At 36.2% G+C, this 22,761-nt stretch overlaps 1 protein-coding gene across 3 annotated transcripts in view; it reads left to right on the top strand.

Annotated features, from left to right (window-relative positions):
* NEDD4 (NEDD4 E3 ubiquitin protein ligase) overlaps nt 1-22,761 on the top strand; it is a 54,711-nt gene that overhangs the window by 13,694 nt on the left and 18,256 nt on the right. For 2 of the 3 annotated variants that reach the window (XM_068143885.1, XM_068143886.1), the window contains exons 3-8: nt 117-195; nt 1,817-1,855; nt 2,189-2,242; nt 20,378-20,428; nt 21,014-21,075; nt 22,435-22,537. In XM_068143885.1, coding sequence (XP_067999986.1) covers nt 117-195; nt 1,817-1,855; nt 2,189-2,242; nt 20,378-20,428; nt 21,014-21,075; nt 22,435-22,537 — 388 coding nt within the window. Of the gene's footprint in view, nt 1-116; nt 196-1,816; nt 1,856-2,188; nt 2,243-6,104; nt 7,732-20,377; nt 20,429-21,013; nt 21,076-22,434; nt 22,538-22,761 lie in introns of those variants that run through there. The other variant, XM_068143884.1, reaches the window with a different exon arrangement.

Raw genomic sequence — 22,761 nt, 5'->3', positions numbered from 1 at the left:
AACTCCTCGTTTCATAGCTTATATTTGTTTAAGCCTTTTAAACTCAACTGCTAGTAACACTGACAAGAAAAGTATGTAAAGCAGAATGCTTATCGTTTTTCTTTATGCCTTGCAAGTGACCCATATGTGAAAGTAACAGTGTATGATCCAGTGAATGGAATCCTTACCAGTGTTCAGACAAAAACTATTAAAAAGGTAAGCCATCTTATTTTTGTGGATCTGTTGGGTTGTGGTTTGGTTTTGATTGCACTCTAGAGGAAAAGTTAATACTATAAGAAATATGGGAATTAATGTCATTTGAGTAAATGGACATGGGGAAAGGTATGTTTCATGATCTGCTCTGCTTGTCTGTTCATGACATTGTTCTGGTATTTTCTCTTTGTTAATTGTATTTAATAGAAAATAAACACTAAGGAATAATAGCTTAGTAGTAATTAACAACTACATAATTCATGGACTGTGGCAATGCCAGTGACGAGCAGTGTGAGCAATCTGGCAGTGCAGGCCTAGAGCCTGACTTGATGGTAGGCCATGCTCAGCATAAATGCAGAACCAGCTAGCAGTGGAGCAAAACAGTGCTGTGCCTGCAGCATGTAACTAAAACAAGACACTGGTAGCTATAAACATGGACAGTTATCTTGGGACAACAGGACATGCACCTGCATCAACAACCTCGTTGTGTCATTAGTAGTTGGACCAATAATCTGTAATAGTGCAATGTGTGGTCACTCAGAGGGAACCAATGGAGCTATGCCAACAGGGCACTCCGAGTTTATATAAGTTGTAGCAGTTGCCTTGCTACGCACTTCTGCCTTTCCTGTCTCCTGTTTCTTCTACACTTTACTGTGCTATACTTGCACCTCAGGCCTGCACCATCGGCCTGCAACACTGGAACAATAAAGGAACAATACTCGATCACATTGATCAGCCATATTGATTCCTATCTCCGTCGCTGATAACCATAATGGACATACTGGATTCCTCTGATTTTCTGTGATGTTTAATGCTGTAAGAATCTTTCTTCCTGGCTATCTTTTTATTTTCTTGCTTTACAACTTTAATCTTTTCTATGTTTCAAACACAATTTATGGTATTTCAACACCAAATTACACAGTTAATCTGAATTATGATGCTACTCATTTCTCTTGATACCTGCAGGAAATAGTAAGTCCCAGTACTGGTAACTTATGTTAGATAAACTAAAAATGAAAAAATATATATGTGCTATAGAAAGTATGCCTCTAAATAATTTTTCTCATCTATTTTTCTTTCACATTGATGACTGTTAGTTTAGTTATGATGCAAGTTTTGAGTGGCTATTCAGTTGTGGCTATTTGAAAAAATAGCCACAACTGAAAGAATGTGTTTAGTAGAGTGAATTATATTGTGTTTGGCCCACCTGTGCCTGGTCTTAATTACACTGGTGAGAGATTTGGCATTTGATAAGATTCCATAATTTCAGGATTAACATATGTTTGCATGCAAACAATACAGATATTGAACTGAAGGCAGTGACTATTACTTGAAGGCATACCATAAATTAACTGATTTGGACTATATAATGAATGAGCCCTTCTCTGCATCCTTGCATTAGCCAAAATGTGAGAAAACTTGCACAAATTGTCCCTATTCTATACTGTATTAAACATTATCAGTCCTGTGACTTTTACCTGCGACAACAGGGTTAAAGCTTTAGTACTTTAAGTGGATTGTTACATAAGATAAACCAGATGTAACATGGCAAAGACATCAATACAGAATCATCACTATAACCAATGTCCTTTTTTTCATTTTTTTTCCTTCTTCCCACATGTAGTCCTTAAACCCCAAGTGGAATGAAGAACTCTTATTTAGAGTAAGTGTTTTTACAGCCTTATTACCTACTTTGGATGTTACAGTAACACACTTGGAAATTTTTTCTGATGTTATCTTCTTTATTCCATGAATGTTTTAAGACGTGAGCATGGATGTAAAGCAGTTTGGGATAGCACCAGCCTTGGCTCCTTTATTCCAACAGAAATATGTTGCATAGTGAAATGGTATCAAGGTGTAGATTTGTTGATTAATTTAGGTCTTATGTATTTCTTTTGCTCTGCATAAACAGATTTCACTTAAGAGAAATTCTGCAATTAAACATATATTTTAAATATTTTCATATTTTAACTATTAACATCTTTATTTTTCATAGGTTGATCCTCAGAAACACAGACTTCTTTTTGAAGTATTTGATGAAAACCGTTTGGTAGGTTCTTTTGTGTAATACTGTAATATATTAAGAAGTGAATGGCAGTTTGTCTGGATTCAGCATGGATGAAAAACCCACCCCAAACAATCCTGACTACTCTAATGAAACCAGAAGTGAGAGGCAGAACTGACTAGTTTACTTATCTCACATTATGACACTTTGTGATGATTTGAAGCAGTGAAATTTTTATTTTTAACTTCTGAGTCAAAAGCATTGTTCTTTTATAGTGCTTTTCACATTATGTGGCCAAATTCTACTGTGGTACTAAAAGCTGCACAATGAATGTTTTATTTTTCCCACAAGTAAAGTGGTATTGATTATCTCTGTACACAATGTGAGAAGCTTTTTTGGTGCATGAAGAGTAGCATGAAAGAAAGCATGTGTGTGTTTTCTTTGGAAATGTTACCAAGTGAACACTGGGTTGTGATCTTGTGGATAGATGTTGTTCTGGCAGGTCATAGGGGTAGCTTGTGCATTTTCCTCAGTGAAATCAAAACTTCTCTGTCCGTTGGACTCAATGATCTTTGAGGTCTCTTCCAACCTTAGTGATATTGTGATACTCGCATTTTATGCGTGAAGATGTTTACTTGCCTGTCTTTCTGTCTGTATGTTTTATTATAATGGATAAGGCAGGGAGCACTACAGTCATGACACTTGCATCTTAAGGCTACTTCTCAGACATCCTCTATCACTGGATTACACACTTTTTCCTTCTGCAATAGTTTCAAACTTATAGGAGGGACTGAGTACTCTTTAGTTTGTACTCCATAGACAGTTTCATTCTGGAAGCTGTTGTACTGGATCTTTTTATTCTGGAGTAGTACGTTGGCTATGAAATACTTGCTTTTCCCTAGTGCTTTCTGTACTGTATCTTTTATGGAGTTGCTGTTTTGCTGAAGTTGGAAAGAGTGCAAATATGTATAAATATAAGTACAAATCGTCTAGCATAATTAGATTTAAGAGACAGCATGTTTCTTGGTGGTAGGCATTGCACAGTCCCCAAACCATTTACTTCTTGACCGAAGTGAAGTATTTGACTGTATTTACCTGATCAAAGTATTTAAAATATAGTGTCCTTTTTTTTTTTTTTAAAGGCAGTTTCAAAGGCAATCACCAGCATTTGTGGCTCACAGGACAGGTTAAATATTATTTTTTCAGGATGCTGGAAATACTTGTCTCAAGGTGATGTTGTAAGTTACGGTGCATTCTTCTTGAGGTCGAAGTACTTTGTCCATTGGAACATTACTGCCACCCTCTGGAAGCTGGAAGGCACAATTGATTCAAAAGTTAAATTCTTGATTCTTTTGGGTAGAAAGCCAGTACTTTTTCTGGTGTCTAACAAGATTGCTCCTTAATATTCTTCCTCTAATCTGGAGTAATTGTTTGACACCTTTGCTTATGGGAGAGGAACCACTAAAACATATTATTGGCACTGGCTTGGAAATTATTCTTTGTTTCTTAAGTGTGATTATATGTATATAGTCACAATTGTGCACACACATGTGTGTATATATAGTCACAGTTGTGTATATTTCAAAATGAAATGCCAAAATCTCTCACAGATACTGAAGAAGTCAGTGATATTGTGACATTGATACTTCTTTAAAATTAATTTTTTTCAATTTATTTTTGTCAACTCTAATTCAGCAAGATAGAATTTCACATTTTAAAACCCCTTTCATGTCTACAGAAGTTGTAGTTGGCTGTACTGTTGCAGAAAGAAATTTCACTTAAATCTGAAGCCCGAGTTACCAAATAATGCCAGGTTATTATTTTCTTTGAGGTTTCTTTAGTAAAATGAGAAACATTTCAGTTCATCAAGTGCTGCTTGCTTTCTTTAAAAGCAGTATCTCTAATAAAGTTGCTATGTGTTGTTTAGCATACTAAGATATTACAAACTGTTCCTAATTTGTTGTTGGAGAGAAAAAGAGCTTCAAGAATTCTTTAATTTATTTTTTTTTTTACTCTTCATTTGCATATATTATGGTGTGTTTTATTATGGTTTTGTTGTTGTTTGGGTGGGTTTGTTTTTAATGTGTTTGTTTTTTTAATATAGTGCTTGAAGTTCAAATTAACTTTATGAAACGGTGACCAAAAGCCTCTTCTCCCCGTGTCTCAGTCCCCTTCCAACATATAAAAGTGCAGTTGGTAAAGCATAATGAAATAAATTAACTATTGTATTTGTTGGCTTTTTATGAATAAGCTCATATTAATTTTTTGCTGCATTTTAATAATGGAATTCAGATAATGAAAGTTAAGTAAGCCCTGGGGTATAATTAGAAAACAAATTGGTTGCTTGCGAATAGGGTACTCTGAATTTGATTCTTGGCTCTTTTTTGGAAAGGAGGCACAAATATTCATTTTACTGCCTTCTAGCTTAAAATATAGCAAAGGTTAAATAAATATGGAGCAGAAAAAAACTCTAGTAGTGTGACCTATAAAAGTATAAATGGCCTAGTGTTCTTTCTCTTTGCGCTTTTTCAGTAGCACTAAGTAATCTCATGTTTGTGTGGTAGCATTTAGTACTGCATCGTGTGGCTTCTGTATTCAAAAGTACTTTCATAGCCAAATATTTGTTTACAAAAGCCAAAACCAATGCAACAAAACAACAACAAACCACAGCAAGACAACGTCCCACCCCCTCCCCCCCTGAAAATCCAACAAACCAACGCGACAACCTACTTAATGAAATTCAAGATTGTCTTTTTTCAGAGGTCCCACTAGGTGCCAGCAAAGACCTGCTCACACGATATGAACCTATGAAACATTTTGTAGGAGTTCTCAATCCCCTTACTCTTTTGAGACTTGACAGTCTTAACTTCTTGATATGCTAATATTGTTTAAGGAATAAAAGTCTGTAGTTAAAAACTGGCTTATGCATTTAAAGTTGTGTAATTGTACAGAATAACTTTCTTCTGTAACTGTGATTGGTAATTGCATTTGCATATTTAGTGTTGTAAAGTTTGCATAGCTGGTCATATATTTGCATGCCATATTGAATTCAAATCAGTATCTTCTTGTTGTGGGCTTCCGTCATACAAGATGAGGTACTTCAGCTTGTAAGAATAGTTTCCTTCTACCTTTAACAGCTGTAATTTGAAATGGTTGGTATCTAAAAAGTGAACATGGTAGGCTGAAAATAAATGCCAAATTACTAATTAGAATAACTTTTTGTGGTTCTAATTCAGTTACACCTCATGGAAAATTGTGAGTTATTTAGCAGGGGAGGTTTCTACTGTGCAACTATTAAGCAAACACAGTTTCTAAAAAGCATGTAGATTGCAAGATAATACCAGGTTTCTTTAAAGTTTTATTTAACTAGTGCAGAGACTTCTTTTTCTTTTTTTTTTTAAGAGGCATAAGTCTTATTTCACTGGTTTATGCATAATTCAGACCTCAGCAGTTTGCTAGCATGGTTACTATTTGGAAATTCAATCTTAGACTTGATACTCAATTATATGGGACTTCATTCCTACCGACTTCCTGTAATTCTAAACCTATGGGTAAAAATATTAGTAGTCATACGCTGCTGAGGAAAGTACGGACACATTGACTCAGCTAGTGCAGCTGCAGCAGGACTTGCTGTTTTAAACATGGAATTACTGGAAGTTGATTGTTGTATTCATTTATTCAAATTACAGAAGGTATAATTGAAACAAGGTCAGTAGTGTTTGTCAGTGTGTTGCGGCAGAGGTCGTTGGAACATAAGTGCTTTGTGAATGAATGCTTTCTGACTGCAAGCAAAGATGGTCCACAAACTGCAGTTCAACGAATGGCTGACATTTCATGAGGTACAGTTTGGGGTTTTTTAACACTAGTGTCTTCTAGAAATTAGGACAAAGACTACAGCTTTTTATGGGCTTTTTGCTGTTGTGATGTACAAGCTCTAAATTCTGTGCAGCTGCTCGTAGCCTTTCTGCTGAAGGATATTTGTGGTTTTCATTTGCTAACATGTGTGGAAATGAGAACAAATGGCACGACGGTTAAGATTGCATTTTGCTACCCAAAGAAGCAGCACAGACCCATCAATGGAAGTCTCTGAAGATGTTTTGGATGGTAACAGTTGTATGTACTTCAAAAAACTGCAGAATTCTGCACCTAATGTTACACAAATGAAACTGACTCCTAGACAAGTTGCATATGCACCTGTAATGCAGCAAGTAATTAATCAAGAGGAAAATGCAACTATTTCTCCACTGCAAATGAAAAAGAGCACCTCATTGCATATTTCCCTACAGACTAGAAAATCTGGTGAATGTTATCAGTCTGGTGATGATGTGGCTACAGGCGAAGACTCTCCATTCATTGGTATTGGTAATGAAGAAAATGGCAGTGCTGAAATTATAGTTGATCATCGATCTAATGATAGCCTTCTGAGCAATACTGCCCTGTGCAATGGCAGTCTTAGCAGTATTGCAGCCAGTGACAGTGGATCATTCAGCAGTGCTGGCAGTGACTATGGATCATGTGCAAGTACCACAAGTGATGGGGGTTCATATAGTAACAGTGTCATCAGTGACAGTGGTAGCGGCACTCTTTTGACAAGTGATGGTACTTTATGTAGTAATGTTATACATGATGATTCTTCATATAGAAGCACTGGAAACAAATGTAATTCCTATAGGAACAACTCATGTCAGGAAGTTCTGTGTAAAAGTAATACTACTTTTGACCAAGATGCTTTGTCAGTGAGGAAGAAAACTAAAATTCCACTGCGACGTTGTTCATCACTGGTGATTTTCCCTAGGAGTCCTTCCAGTACTCCTCCAGCTTCCCCAGTAAGCTCAGGTCAGCTATTACATAGAAGTGCCTATCAGACATCCCATAAACTAATTATTTCTCCTGGTGAGCTGGCACAAAAAGAAGATCAAACCATTTCCAAGGGATTCCTTTCAACAGCAGTCAATGGACTTCGACTGTCTAAAACAGTTTGCCCTTCTGGTGAAGTCAGAGACATTCGACCACTTTACTCAAACAGATCATTACAGGACAAAAGCCAAATTTTGAGTAGTCCTGAACAGGCAGTTTGTGAAGATGTATATGATGGCTTCTCATGTGTTTCAGTTCATCTCACTCCAAGAGCATTAGCATCAAGCAGTGAAATGGTTAATGGCTGCTGCAGTCCGGAGATAAATCTGAACTCCAGTGTAAAATGCCCGCATTTAAAACTGGCACGTAGCACATCGGCATGTTTACCCTCAAAACCAGATTCAGAATATCACATTAGTAGAAATGAACTGGAAAGACCAAATGCACAGATGAGCAAAACCCACCATGTTTTGCAAAGGAGTGTTTCATTGGAAGGATCACATCAAAAAGTTTCGTGCTGTTTATCCAGCCTTAAGTACGAGTGTCATAGTGCAAGGACATCTCAGTTGCACATACAGTTCAAACCTGGGAATGAAGGAAAAACAACCAGTGTTAAGAAAAGATATGGAAGCTCTAAAAGGGAAATGTCTAGCACTTCTTTCTGGAGGCCCCATAAGGTGAGTGTTCTGGTGTGTAGAAAAATCTTCAGTGTTTTACAGCCAAGATGTAATTGGAAAATAATAAAATTTCCAAGCAATTCTTAAACGCATTGATTTCAGAATTTCCCAATGATATCAAACTGTCTCCATTATGAATCTAGTTTTTATATTATCTGTAACATTAAGTTTTTAGACTTTTTTTTCTTAGAGTATGATACAGTAGTATAGGTGAATAGATCTTACAGTGAAATACCTGTATTTTACAGGAACTCCAAGGGATTTTCTTGTCTAGTTATCTAGACATGGGCATTACTTAAACTTCAGATGAAGTCCTCTAGCTATAGTTAAAACTTCTCAGTAAAATAATAGCAATTACTAAAATTGCCTATAACATGTGTGGGTTTCTGGAATATTTTAGAATTTCTTTTTCATATAGACTGTTACAGAACAGTTTCTGCATGTAGAATTAAAGATAAATAATAAGTAATAAAAATTGTAAATGCCATTTGTTTCTGTATACACCCTGAACCACAAGAATTTTCAGTGTTTCCTTTCTGCTTGTTTTTTTTCTTCTTTTCCCCTCCCAACCACTACTTTAGCCTGAGCAGTTCACTGTAACTTAATACCTCTCCCAACAACTTTGCTGTTCAAATTATAGTACTTGGGTCTAGAAAGCTTATATTGAACATTTTTTTTTTTTTAATGAAATGCATGTCCCAACTAAAATGCAGAAGTGTTTGTGCCTTGTAACTGTTAAGACAATTTATATTTTTAGTAAGGCATAAGCCACAAAATGTGGATTTTAAGACTTGTTTAAACAACTTGAATCATCTGAATATTCTATATTAGTTTTAGTTGTGAATAGTGATAAAAGTGCAACAATTAATGCTTACCAAAATTGTGTTAAGATCTCATTCTTCATGAATTGACATTACCACTATTTAAGCAGAAGTCTTTATGGCAAAGATCTATAGTTATGACATTCCATTTCTAAACTAGTTAATATATTTGCCTTGGAGGTATTAGCCTGTAACTTTCAGTCTGTTGTTGCCCTCATACTACTGCCTGATGTTTCTATGCTTCTTAACTTTAAAATTTTCTACTGCCTTTTGCTTAGAGTTTGAAGATAAATGTGCTTTCAATCTTGTAAAACCGCAGTCTATGTTTAAGCTTCATTATAAAGCTCACAGTGGATTACAGGTAATCACTATGCATATTGTTTGCTGCCTCTTCATCCCAAAATCTAAGTCTGTGGTTGATGGTAAATTCCACAACAAGCACAAACAGAATATGGTATGTTTAAATATAATTATTTTTAAAAGTGTATTGTAAAAAGGAAAACATGTTGAGTCATGCTCTTCCAAGTGCAACTTTCATCAGCTTGCACTGCTAGCCTCTGTGATTCATGGCTGTTAATATGTAAGGTATTCCATATTTTTATACTGAGTGAATTTCATAGAATTGTAGAATGGTCTGGGTTGGAAGATACCTCCAAAGGTCATCTAGTCCAAGCCCCAGTGCAGTAAGCGGCAGCAATTTCAATAAATTCAGTTTGGATAGAATCCAAGTTCAGGATTAGATTGGTAGCAAACATTTCCAGAAAACCTTGTAAGACACTGAACCGACAGTAGTTTGTTTCAGTTTCCCAGAACTGGTGTTAAGAGTGGATTGACATAAAATCTAAGGAGATTTAACTTTCTTAAAGCACTCGATAGCATACTTGTGTGGGATTTGAGCATTTTTATTGTGTTAATGTGGCAACATGATTTAAGCTTCCTAAATTCTTAAGAGTATGTGTTCTGATTAGAATGAGAGACAAGGTGGTTAAAAAAATAGTCTGAATCTCCAATTGTTGGTATGTTGCACTTTTCTTGTGTTTGCAAATACCTAGATTTGTGCTGTGTCTGCCTACAAATTCAGAATCTCTGACAGCAGAAAACTGGGTACTAAGGGTTTCATGGCAGTATGGGTTTTTTCAGATTCCTTTATGCAGTGACAGGCGCAGAAGACTTTCAGTCCTGAAATGGCCCTTTCCATCTTAATGTAAAATTGCTTTTTAATAGAATATCCTGTCAAGCATGCTATCACCAAACAAAGTAAAAACTGTGGCTGAATTTATAGCAGTTCAGCAATTCACTGGAATGAAATAGGCAAATATTATTGTTTGCTACTACAGCCTTTGTGACAAATATAACAGATTCTGTGGCAATCATTTAATTATATAGTCCAGTTAATTATCATGGTGTATTGTGATGCATTTAAAAATAAACAACTCCCAAAATATTTCTGTTGACTCCAGTTAGTCTGGCCTAGTATACTGATATGCTGAGTCTGGGTTCAAATTTAACGAGTTGATACTGGAGTAGCATTTAGTAATGTCAGCTATCTGTACAGAGCAGTCATGAAATCTGCTTTGGTCAGAGACTCCAGAGTCCAAAGCAGCGAAAGGTCTATGCATTCTTCTCTTACATGCCTAGCTACTTGACTTCATCCACCTCATATCAGATTTCCTCTTTCTATAATCAACAGCTTGTTAAAGGCTGACCTTAAAAAAAAAAAAAATAAAGGAAAAAAGAAGAAAAAAACCCATCAAACTCCATTCTGTGACAACTGGCCTTGGATTATTTTTCAATTTAATTAAAAGCGTGGAGTGGTGATGGCCTATATACCACTGCTGATCTTGAGTAGAAACTTACTGAGTAAGTCCTGCAGTAGATAGTGGAATTCCATTTATGTGACTCAGGAAGAAAGGGTAGTCCATGATTACAGCATTGAAGAATATCCTTGAGTTCTTACTTCTGTTTTTAATTTATTTTTTTGCAGTGCATCTATTTTTTGCTTAGGGTATAAATAGATCTGCAACTAAAGCACTTTGACATCACAGGTGTGAACTGGGAGGGTAGGAGTGAGTAAGGGAATAGTTTACATGTTATTTTATGTATGTAAATTTTAAAAGGTAGAGAGTAATGCAGAAGCAGTGACTACAGCTCAACTTACTGTAGACCATAAATTTTATTTAAAAAAAAAAAAAAAAAAAAAGCAAAGCTGTGTTAATCTCTTCAACAAGTACAATGTTATGTTGATATCCCTGTTGACATTAGCCATTCCTTCCCCATCTGTGTGACTGCTGGTTAGAGGTCCCAGAAGACTGGAAGCTGGCCAGCGTGGTTGGTGAGGGGTTTGGAACACAAGCCCTATGAGGAGAGGCTGAGGGAGCTGGGGTTGCTCAGCCTGGAGAAGAGGAGACTCAGGGGTGACCTTATTGCTCTCTACAACTACCTGAAGAGAGGTTATAGACAGGCAGATGTTGGTCTCTTCTCCCAGGTAGCCAGCACCAGAACAAGAGGACACAGTCTGAGGCTGTGCCAGGGGAGGTTTAGGTTGGATGTTAGGAAGAAATTCTATATACAGAGAGAGTGATTGCCCATTGGAGTGGGCTGCCCAGGGAGGTGGTGGAGTAACCATCATCGGAGGTGTTCAGGAGGAGACTTGATGTGGTGCTTGATGCCATGGTTTAGTTGTTTAGGTGGGTTAGATTGGTTGATAGGTCAGACATGATGATCTTGCAAGTCTCTTCCAACCTATTCTATTCTAATATGAATATCATACATGTACTTTCAAATCTCTTTCAGCAACTGTATACCTTTAAAATAACTTCTTGAAATCATGTTACTGTCCCTTTATCTACAGTCGATTTTACTCAAGTTTTGTCTCTACTGCACAGAATGCACATTTTGAAACAAACAAAAAATCACAGGTGGTTTAAAATAATCAAAATATTTTCTGGCTTTTAGGTTTGTGTGAAGAAATTCTTCAGTTGGAACTGAAGAATTTTTTGGTCCCTGAGTATAGTTTTTGTCTTAGCAATACTTCTTCATAGGAGATAATGGCCCAATCAGGGAAAATTGCCGAGACAAGGGGAGGCAATTGTGATTCTCCCTCTTTGCATACTGAATGAAGGGGCTGAATGGCCACTGGTGTCCCAAATCTGTCCAAGAAGTGAGAGGGAAAAGAAGGCAGGTGAAGAAAGATTATAGGTACACTACAAAGCAAAGCACTAACTGACATTGCTTTATACTATTGTGCTATGATAACCTCATTACCTAATCATTTTTATATTGTTCACCATTGCATATCTTGATGTGGCATGTGGATATAATTATTAGAGATTATAATTATGTTGTTTATAATTAGTTGTAAGCAAGCGCCTACTTTCATCCTTTATTTAATAATGTGTAGGGTTTTGATAAATTGTACTGATTTATTTTCCATCTTGCTTAAATGCAGATTTTTCTTACTGCTTCTCCACCTTTCTTCATTCCTTTAGCTTTTGGTTAGCAATCTTATTCAAGGGGAGAAAGAAGATAACACAAAGCATGTGATAAACCTTACAGCTAACACTAGCTGTGAACAGTTCCTGTGTGGAAGCATTAGCAAAGGAAGTAGTCAAGTAATACTGTTTGGTATTGGCTCCATCACTAACATTTCCTTGTCACTTTTAGCAAGTTGTATTTGGCAACAATGAGCTATGTGTAACTTTCAGAATATGTTTGTGCTGTAAGGAGCAGTATCTAAATTGTAGTAGAATACTTCAATAACTCTTGACATGAAAACTCTAGCACTTTGTAGTCACCAGCAGACATGACACATACATATTAAAGAGGAGTTTTACTTGATTGTGCTCTGCACATATATTAATAAACCCCATTCTGTTTTTTAGTCTGAACTGAGTTTAGCTAGGTTTTTCATGTCAGTGGAAAACCATGCAGAGCAGAGCTCCTGAAACAGCTTGTACAAATACTTAATTATCCAGCCTTCAGGTTGGTTCATGTCCTTTTGGACTACCATGAGAGAGTGGGAAGCACTGATGGTGTGGCTTTCTTAATATAGCCACAAGCTATAGTAATTTTCTCTCAAGGCTTACTATACATTTAAGCATGTGTTTAGAGTAAAACTTGTTCCCAAGGCATAGTTCTCTACAGAGAACTATGTCATTAAGTAGTCAGACAACTTTCAGGCTTTCAGGTCATTTTGCTCTCAGTGAGAAATGAGATCAACACTTTGGGTTAAACAAAAACACCTTTTGGAAAATGTTACAATGATGTAAGCATTGTTTCATACAACAAAAGCCCTTTAACAAGTGTAAACTATAATGAATAATCTTTTAATCTATTAGATTCCTTTACTGAAGGAAGATGGCAAGTAGTGCACTGATATTTTTAAATTACCACAAGTGGATCTAAAGGCTACTGCAACAGGGGAGTCTGGAAGGAGGAGTATGTGGAATAGAATTATTAGCCATATGACATGTTTTCAGTTTGTAGGGAGGGAGACCAAGCACTGCTTTCAGTGCTTGGAAGTTTTGTCTTGCAAATCAAACTAAGCAATGGCATCCAAATATGGGTGAGCTGGTTAATGCAGGACACTGAGCTTTTAATAGTATTTAACAAGAATCATTAGCAAAAGTTCTAAAAAACACCCTCAACACATTGACATTCCTCATAGACAACTAATTAAAAGTTAAGAAACAAAAGTGAAAAGTTGTCATCTGTGAAGTTGCAGGAAAAGAGATCTCATGATAATGAGTGACTGGACAGCAGAATGGACAATTTGAAAATCAGTGTTGATAAATGCCAAGTACTACACACAGGAGAACATCTAGTGTGGTAATGGTCTCACATACTAGTCAGGGAATAGTTTGTTATGGTGAGCAGCTTGCTGAAAATGTCATCTCAAATCTTGTTGACAGTTTAAAGGCAAATTGAAGGTTAGGATTTATTAGGAAAGGAATAAACTGACAAAATTAAACAGCATTATGGAGTTGCACAAATCCACATGTGTGCATGGCATGCATATTTCTGGTTATCCTCTTCAGGAAGAATGTAACAGAACTAGAAAAATACCAAGAAGGGCAACAAGATTGGGATACATTTTATGTGAGCAGGCACGAAGTAGACCAAGGGCTTTTCAGCTGGAGGGGGGGGGGGGGCGGGGCAGAATGCGATGTAAAGGGAGTTTTATAAAACTATAATTCAGGGGAGGTCAGTTAAAACAGAGAATCCACTCCAGTAAAAAAAAATACGTGTTGCTGAGCTCACTGCTGCAAGCTGCTCTGCATACCAAAAGTGGAAGTGGATTTCAAGTTGCTTAGTAAGTTGAAGAAAGGTCTTACATTCTCAATACGTATTTTAACATTAGGATCAAAATGTCTCTGATCACTTACTGGAAACTGGAGGATATAGCAGAGGAAGTACTATTCCTAACTGCTGTTTTTATAATTTCTTTAAGCATCTGCTCTTGGCCATTACTAGGGAAAGGATGTAAGGCTACAGAGAGTGTAAATCTGACTTGTTAGGCTCTTGGGTGCCTGCTCAGTTTAGGATCAAATGGTAGAAATGCTCTTTCAAGTTTTCTCCTTGCCCTGGGTTGAGGGTGGTGTTCTGTGTTCCCACATATATTTTCTCATCTTTTAGAAGTGGATGAATTTCACATATTGATCAAGCAAGCAAAACTCACAGGCCTTTTCAGGGAAGTAATTTGATTATGACTGGCTTTCACCCTTGTCTAAAGGGAACTGCCTTGTGTTTGTATTAAGTATCTCTTTCAAGTGAACTTTCTTCCTCACTCCCTGTGATAAACAGAACACACTGAATTGGGAATGCAGCCAGCAAAATGCTTGTAGCTCAATTCAGTGCTAGTTTATGGGTCTATAATCAGCTGTTTCAAGAGACTACATCAGTCCTTTCTGACGTGGCAGTTTCTGGTAAGCCAAAAAGTGTACACATAGATGCAGTTACTGTTTGAGACCTTGGGCTGCTTTTAGCTGTATCAACTAACATAAGCAAACAATTTAAGAAGGATGTTGGTTCATTCAGCAAGTTTGTGGCTGAAGTTCCATACAAACTTGTTGGAGACATTGAAGTTAGGACATGTTAAAGTGTAAATGGGACACCAGCTACTCAGTAGAGGAACGTGGGAAGAAATATAGAACTGGATTGTTTTAGACGTAGAGATTTTCTCTGGTGATTGGTAATTTTTCCTAACATAAGAGAGAAGGTTTTGTTCAGTAATAGGAAAGCAGAAGGGTTTTTCAAAGTAAAAAATATTCCAGAATTTATAATAAAAATGACTTATTTTTAATAGAGTTTTTGCCTTAGTTGTTGCAGTAATCACTTAAATCACAACAGTTTGCCTTGGGACAAATACTTAACTTGAAAAAGTCCAAGATGGTTAACATCTGGCAAATTACAGGCAGATAAACCCCATGTCTAGTGTGGGAACTGTAATGAAACTTCAGTAAGAAATGTTGTTGAGCTTCTTTAAAATACAATGCAATAGTGCTTTTGTTGTAAAAGTAATTGTGGGTGGATTATTTGTGTTGCTGCTTTGTCATAGAGGTTGAGGCATCCAAGGCCAGTTCACATAGGTCGTTTCTGGACCGGTAGGGTTTATAATTCCAGCATAGCGCAGTTTAAGACAAACCAGTAAGCTCTGCTATAGCTGAGTTATCTGTTCAGGTCTGGCAGCAGTAGATTTAGACTAGGAGCTGGGAGAGGGCAGTAAGTAGGGCCAGGGGCTCCAGTTCAGATCAGCAGGGCTGAGGGCTAATTTGGAGTGCAGGAGAGCATGGAAAACTGCAGCAGCTGTGTGTTGGTGCAAAAGCACAGGGAATTTCCTGAGTTGAATATGGATCAAAAGTAGAGTTAAGAATGTTTTTGAAAGCTGGTGGACTAACTTTGGCTATTCTGCTATCCAGTGCTGTGTTCACAGAAAATTTCTCAGTTGCTCGTACAGCCTGAGTGAACTGCTCAAGGTTGTATTTAGGGCTGGAAGAAGCAGCTTCCATATTCAGCCTGACGTTGTGCATCTATGTAGCAGTGTACTGGACCTGATGAGCTTCCCAGGAGTGAATCCATGATACAGAGATGTTCCCTCTTGCTCTGAATAACAAAAAGTTGACTATGTTAATTGGTGAAGGTGAAAGTGTACCTGGAATAGTTAGTACAGGAGTTAGTTTGAAGAACTTTCATTTGGCGTTCTGAGATTTGGCACAAAAGCATCCACAAACACATGCAGAAGTTTGTGTTTCTATATGATTATGAAGTTAACTGACTTGATGTTGGGAATAACATGTCAAAATAGCACCTAATTAAGTATTTGCTATTGTTGTCCAAAATAGGTAGGTTGGTTTGGGTTTTTTTGAGTGTTGGCTGGTACAACAGAAGCCAGAACTGGATTTGCTCTTGACTTGAAATAGTATATAATTTTCCTGCTTTTTATATGGTAGCTTGTTTGGCACATCTGTCCATAAAACCAAAAAGGAACTGAAATTCCTGAAGAATAAAATATACACATTACTAACTTTGGTCTTGTTCTCTGTTTACTTTGTGCTTAAGTATGCTTTGGTTATTCAATGACTCCTTGTCTTCCTATGACCTATGTGAAAATGAGTTCTTGTATGCAGAAAAAACACTCCAACCATCTTAAACTGCATTGTTAATGAACTTTCAAGCACAAGTTCTCATAGTAGCAGACATTGAGTGGAGCAATATATGAATGTTGTTATAAAATTACTGTAGACTAAATATGAACTTTTAAGGAAGCTATCTATAAGATTCTGGTTCTATATACACTTGTAAGTTATAAATGGAGAAACAGATGACACTTCTGCTGTGGTTTTCTTAGAGAAACAGTTCTCAAAATATCTTTGGAAGCAAGGGAGAAATAGTGAAAATAACTTCAGTGTTATTTCTAAAAGCCGTCTATTAAACAGATGGTGAAACTGCTGAGGCATGTTATGCTGACACCTTGCTGTTGAAGCAGCAGCAGGGCAGAAGATTCTGCAGCAACAGATGTTGTATACTAATGGATGTAACAGTCCCTGTTTTCCCTATTTTGAAAATGCAGACAGGTTCTTACATCTCAGTATCATAGATAGTTGATCATCAGTACTAGTTAAAAAGAAATGGCTACATGTCATTAAATATTCTCACCATTTGCTTCTCCCCCCCCCCCCCCTTAAAAATACTGGAGACTAGGATTGTAATGAATTCCATGCAACTAGGTATTTATTGCTCTGCAAGACAGAGAAAACATTACTTTTAGAATCTGTTGATGTAAGATCTTAACATAATTGAATTTTGCTGTTTTGAAACTATTGTTTTCCTCTGGTGAATAGCATATGCTGGCAGTATTTTACAGAAGGGAAAAAGCTCACTTTTCTTAATGGAGAGTTCAGGAGAACCAAATAATACACTCAAAGCAGCATAAAAAGAAAAATGCTTGAATTTGCTTTTGTTGTGTTTTGGTTTTTTTTTCTTTTTAATTATTTTTATTGAAGTTGTAACAAATGTTGATATTTTGGTGTTTAAGTAAGAAGAATGTTGGTTGTATAAGGGATCTATTGAGCTCTTGTTTTCTTAAGCAGCGATAGTCCAGGTGACTGTTTGCTTTTTTTCTGTTTGAATTGATACTTTATATTCCTTCCAGTAAAAGCTGTATGCTTTCTCATTTTGCCATACGGCTGTAGATGTCTGTGCTTATGTGACTTATGCACAACTAGCTGTCTGTTTAGTCAGAAAAAGACTAGGAATATCTTTGAGTTCTAATTCATGCATTAACACTGACAAAAATAGGTCACACAAGTCGGTAGACGGAATACCTGTTATTTCAACAGCATGGTCTTAAACCAGAGCTGTTTCAAAAGGCACTGGTGAATCTAGCAGTTCAGAAAGTCATTGCATTCAGTTAACTGTCTTCAAACCTGATTAATCATGGCTAATATTCTCAGTACTACTCTTAAGTGTGTGGTCAGATCAGAAACTGTTTAAACAGGCATGCTTATGAAAATTGCAGAAAAAATCCAAAATCCTAACTGTTGAGGCTTATTAAGCATACATAAAATAGATGAAAATGACTTATGGAATGGAGATTTCTTTTTTTTTTCTCTGAGCAGTTGCTTTGGCACTGAAGTTCTTAAATGTATCGTATACAGCAGCTGTCTGTCCTCACATGTTTTTAATAACTGTCTATAGACTAAACCAATGAATCAGTGAAATAAAAGGCCTCTTTGTTAGTGTACTATATCATTAATTGAAGTTTATGCACTTCTGGTTTGGCAAGCAGAGAGGTTGAGTTCTCTGGCTGTTAAGAAGTCCGAAGTTGACAGGAACAACTGACCCATTTGTCTGTGTTGAAAAAGCCAGGAAGCCTGCTGTCATGAAACAGAGATCCAAACAGTTTAAACTCTTCTGACATTTAATTGTTAATGCGTATGATGCCTATTTAAAAGGTGCTTTGGTACTGTTTTGAATGCAGTTAGTCAACTTGCCGTAATGTGGCACGTCGCTGGAGCATTTTTACTATCGTGTCTATGTATTACTTGTTCAGAGGTGAACAAAAATCTTCACTGGAGGATTTTGCTTTCTGGCTGGAGAAGAAAATACTGTTAAAGGCTGGTTATCAAGGCTAGCTCTGCTAAAAATAACAGCAGAGACAGCAGAATAATACAGTGAATAACAGGAACTCCTACTAAAATAATGCTGGTAACAAATATGATGTTCTGAGGTTTTTCTAAAATACAGCAGACTTTTGTCCCACATTCCAGTAATTTATTTGAAAATTATGTTCCACTTGAGGATTGCCAAGAACTTTACAAATACTAAGCCTTTTAAAGTCTAAGGTACTTGCTGTGCCATTTTAAAAAGAACCTCATGGGCAAAATTGATAGCTGTATTTTTCTTGTGGTCTATAATAATACAGAAAGTTTTCTTTCAGTAGTTCTGGGAAGCTTTGGACTTTACAGGTATGGAAAGCTGTTGTAGCTTATCTCATAAGTTTGGTGAGTTAAATAGGAATGCATTTTGCATTTATTTCCACTCCCCCCTTCCCCAAATCTAAACATAAGGTATGCATACTACATATTCATGTTGTTATTTACGACAAACTTTGCACTCTAGTTGAGCTTTTTGAAGGTGTAAAAATTAGAGCTTATACAAATGTTAGGCATTTATTCACCACATACGTGTATAGTTTAAAGATTAAATGGACACACTCAGGAGAGCAGAGCTAAAGAAAGGTACACGAGTTAAGGAAGAACTGCTTTACCTATAGGCTTTAATGTCAAAGCTGTTTGAACAGAGGATGCTGTCAGTGCATCAAAAAATGAGTATGCTTGGGCTGCAGTTTTAATGGTGTAGAACACTGGTGTTGCAAATTAATTATATAGTTGTGCTAGAAGAAATTTATGTAAGAAGACTCTTGAAATCTTTGAGTGATGAGTTTGAATGAAAACTTGTGTACACCAATGGATTTTGGAAAGAATAGGCACCAAATATTTTCGTAGTTTGAAAGTCAAGAAGACTAGAAATTCAGAGGCTGCACGAGCTGCACTGTTGAAGCCTTTCACAGTTCCTTACTCTGTTTATACAAAATAGAGTAGTCTTGTATAGCATAGATTTTTGAAAAGTGCCATAAGCTTATAGGTACCTCCTTAAAAATTCTATGCTCTCTTGGTTTTAGTATACAGGCAGTGATAGGTCTTCATGTTAAATGACCCATACAATGCATTTTCCTCCTTTTGTGAAGATTTGCAAAAGCTTTCAAATCACAAACTAATTTTAAACAACTCATGCTCCAGTAATCCTGTAAGCAATCAAGTAAAGTACTTTGACTGTTGGGAGTGATAATTGGTCAATGCTGAAATTATCTACATAAATTACTGAAATTTTAATTTCTTTGGCAGGCACAAATCAGTGAGCAAAAGTAAATACTACAGTGATACTGTACTGTACAATGATAGTGTTGTCTGTCCCTCCCCTGATACTACATCATAGGCTGGTGGGATCAGACTGCAGAGGTGATGTTTTAGTAGTCGGCTTGTAGTCAGACAGTCCAGACTGTCCAGTCAGGGCAGAATCTTTCAGACTTCAGTTGTTAATGCCACAATGTGTGTAGGTAAATGTCATTTTTTTATAGATATGATTAATTTTAGCACTTTTTTAGACACCAGTAAGAATATTAGGTAGGGGAGATGCTGGATGCAAAGCTCCTGCTGCCAGGTTTGGGGCTGCTGGGGTTGCTAAAACTTCCAAAGCATTTATCACAGACAAAATTTATTTTTGCTCTCTCTTGTTTTCTATAGTATCTGTATTTTTAAAATAAGGTGTTTGTATATGCCTGTCTTAAGCAGCTGCCTAAGCTTTCAGAAGTTGTTAGGTCCTTGTAGGAGGAAGTTCTTCAGTTCTGTGTTAATCTGTGATAAATGTTTAGTTGCTGAAGTATTGCTTAAGACAATTAGTGAAACAGCTAAGGGAAAAAGGCTTTGCTCTTTGTCCTTTAGCACAGTGGTTTCAGTAGAGATGCTGATGCTGAGCAGTTCTTCTGCTTTATTAGCATTACTCTATATGATTTAAAACCCAATCTAAATCTCCACCTCCAACCCCCTCAAACTTCATTTATTTTCAGGAAGGCAGAAGTATCCACGACTCTTGAGTTCTGGTTCAGTCAGAACTCGCTCTGTGGAGAACAAGTTTTATTGTCTGTAAAAATTGTCTTCAAATTGTTAGAAAGTGTTCCTGTGCTATCAGGGCTTTGGAACAATGTTCTCAAAACAGCTTGCAACTTTAAACTTTCTGTGTTTCTTGTTTGTTTTCATTTTCCATAGACTCGAGATGATTTTCTTGGGCAAGTGGATATTCCTCTTTATCAGTTACCGGTCTGTATTTTTTGTTGTTGTTGTCTATTTTTGTTTTCAGATAGCAAAAGTGAATTGCAAAACTAAAATGTTTTTGTAAGAATTGCAGAACTTCAAGTGGATCATAAATATTTTTATAGTAATCAGAAGAATAAATAGCTTTGTTTTCATTAATGATGCCTCATGTATTTCTCTACCTGCATCTGGGATGTGTATTTATAAAACTGCAGCTTCACTTTCATGAATCAGAATAGAGGTGTTCTCATAATGGATTCATGTGTGATTGCTTTTGTTCCCAAATCTAAAGCTAGAAATGGCTTTTCATGGATGTTTTGTGTAAAAATACTTGAAAAAATACTTTGAAAGGAAAAAAACTTAGCTCTTTTAAACGTGAAAACTGTGTCTGTTTCTCCATTTCAGGCATAACAGGGTTTTTGTTTTTTTCTTGTGCTTTAGAAACTAACATGTATATACTGAAAGTGTTGGTTTGGTTTGTTGGTGGGGTGGGTTATGGCCTTTAAAGAAACTCCTTGTAAATTTCTGATAATTTTATTTCACTTCAAATCTTTGATACTGATTTTACTTGAAAAAAAAAAATTATTCCAGACTGAAAATCCAAGTATGGAGAGACCATATACATTTAAGGATTTTGTTCTTCATCCAAGAAGGTAAGTAAACAGACATAAAAATGCTAACTTGCACATACAAACAATGCTGTTACATAATATACATATATATGTAAATATTGTCTTTTTGTTTTCATAAAAGAAATTTGAGCATCAGTGGGGTAAGTATTTGTCATTCTCCTAAAGAGCATTTGTTTAATTATAAATGTAAAACTAAAAAGCTGTTTAACCTTTAGGAAGGCCTGTTAAACCCAAGAGTTTTTCAGGTAACACTTCAGCACTGATATTAGTGTTAAGTGTTTCATGTTTGTTTTTAAAAGGTAGGTTCTTAAGCTAAATCTGAGCAGTTTTCAGCAACTTCCATTGGAAATAAAATCTGTAAAATACTAATTCTAATTTAGAAGGAATATCAGAACATGTGGGACCTATCTGTCTCAGCCACATTGCTAGCAGAAGTATTTTACAAATATTTTACACGAAACTGTTTTTAGCATATCAATGGTTTTAACAGAGCTAGTGGCTGTCAAGACTCATTTTGATCTCCTGTTTTTCTGAATTAACATTTCCTATCCTATAAATGTATGAAGGATGCAGTTTATTGTATCTGCATCTATTAAATTAATTTGGTTTTTGTTAGTCAAGGGTATGACCTCTTCTTGTAGTGGCTACCACATGAGTTTGGCAATGCTTTGTTTTTAGAGATACTGCCACAGGTTTTGGGCACTTTTCTGCCTTGAAATCTTCCAGTCACTTTTAGATACTTTAGTATTGTTAACATATGTTCTTGAATTCTGCTCATATTTGCATTTGTTCAGAGAATAATATTAATAAGAAGGTTAATTCTATATCAGTACCTCAAGCTGAGTAAGAACTATTAAGATGTTAATATTTCAAAATTAATTACTTTATTAGAAAGTTAAGGTAGGTTACTTCCCCTTTCAAAGGCTTGTGGGTTTTTCAGAAACCAAGATGTGATCTAAATGAAAATGTTTATAGTCCAATTTGAAATGTTTTCCTAGGTGCCTTAACTTAGTTATATGAAAAGTGTCCTGTAGGTTGAAAAAATGTTTGGCAGCTTGTCTGCACAAAGTCATTATTGCAATTACATGAATTAAATTGTCATTATTCGTATTTTTTCGTTCTCCATCATTATACATTGGATTCTAGGGAAGTTTTCAGAAGACTGAGTTGTGAAGAAAGATTTCCAGTTGTGGTACATAACAACAAGTTGTACTCAGAAGTTTAAAGCTTTAATAGCATTATAGAACACAATTAAACTATAAAAAGCTAAGTTTGTGTTGAGAACAGTCCTCTTGCTTATGTTTTCTTATCTGTATCTTGTACTTCCAGGTAACAATTTCATAAATGCACAGTAAGAACTTTTTCTTTTCTCTTCTGCAGCCATAAATCAAGAGTTAAAGGCCACCTTAGATTAAAAATGACCTATTTACCTAAAAGCAATGGGTCTGAAGAAGAAACCACAGAACAGGCTGAAGAATTAGAGGTGGGAAAAGATGTGTTTATTATTGAAAAATGGAACAAATGTCTATAGCTGTTAAGGGTGGTTACAGTAAAAATGGATGTTGGTAATCACTAAGCTATAAATAGTGTTTTAGGAAAAAACAATCCAGTTAAAAGTGACTGCTTGTATCTTACATGGAAGTTGGAAGTCTGCATAAAAATGTTGAAGTGGCTTTTCTGAAGAAGAAAACGTACACTGGACTCTTG

Source organism: Melanerpes formicivorus, unplaced genomic scaffold (genome assembly GCF_026170545.1).
Source record: "Melanerpes formicivorus ecotype bairdi unplaced genomic scaffold, bMelFor1.0.p_v2 SCAF_10, whole genome shotgun sequence".
Lineage (NCBI taxonomy): Eukaryota > Metazoa > Chordata > Aves > Piciformes > Picidae > Melanerpes > Melanerpes formicivorus.
This window is presented reverse-complemented; position numbering and strand designations above follow the sequence as displayed.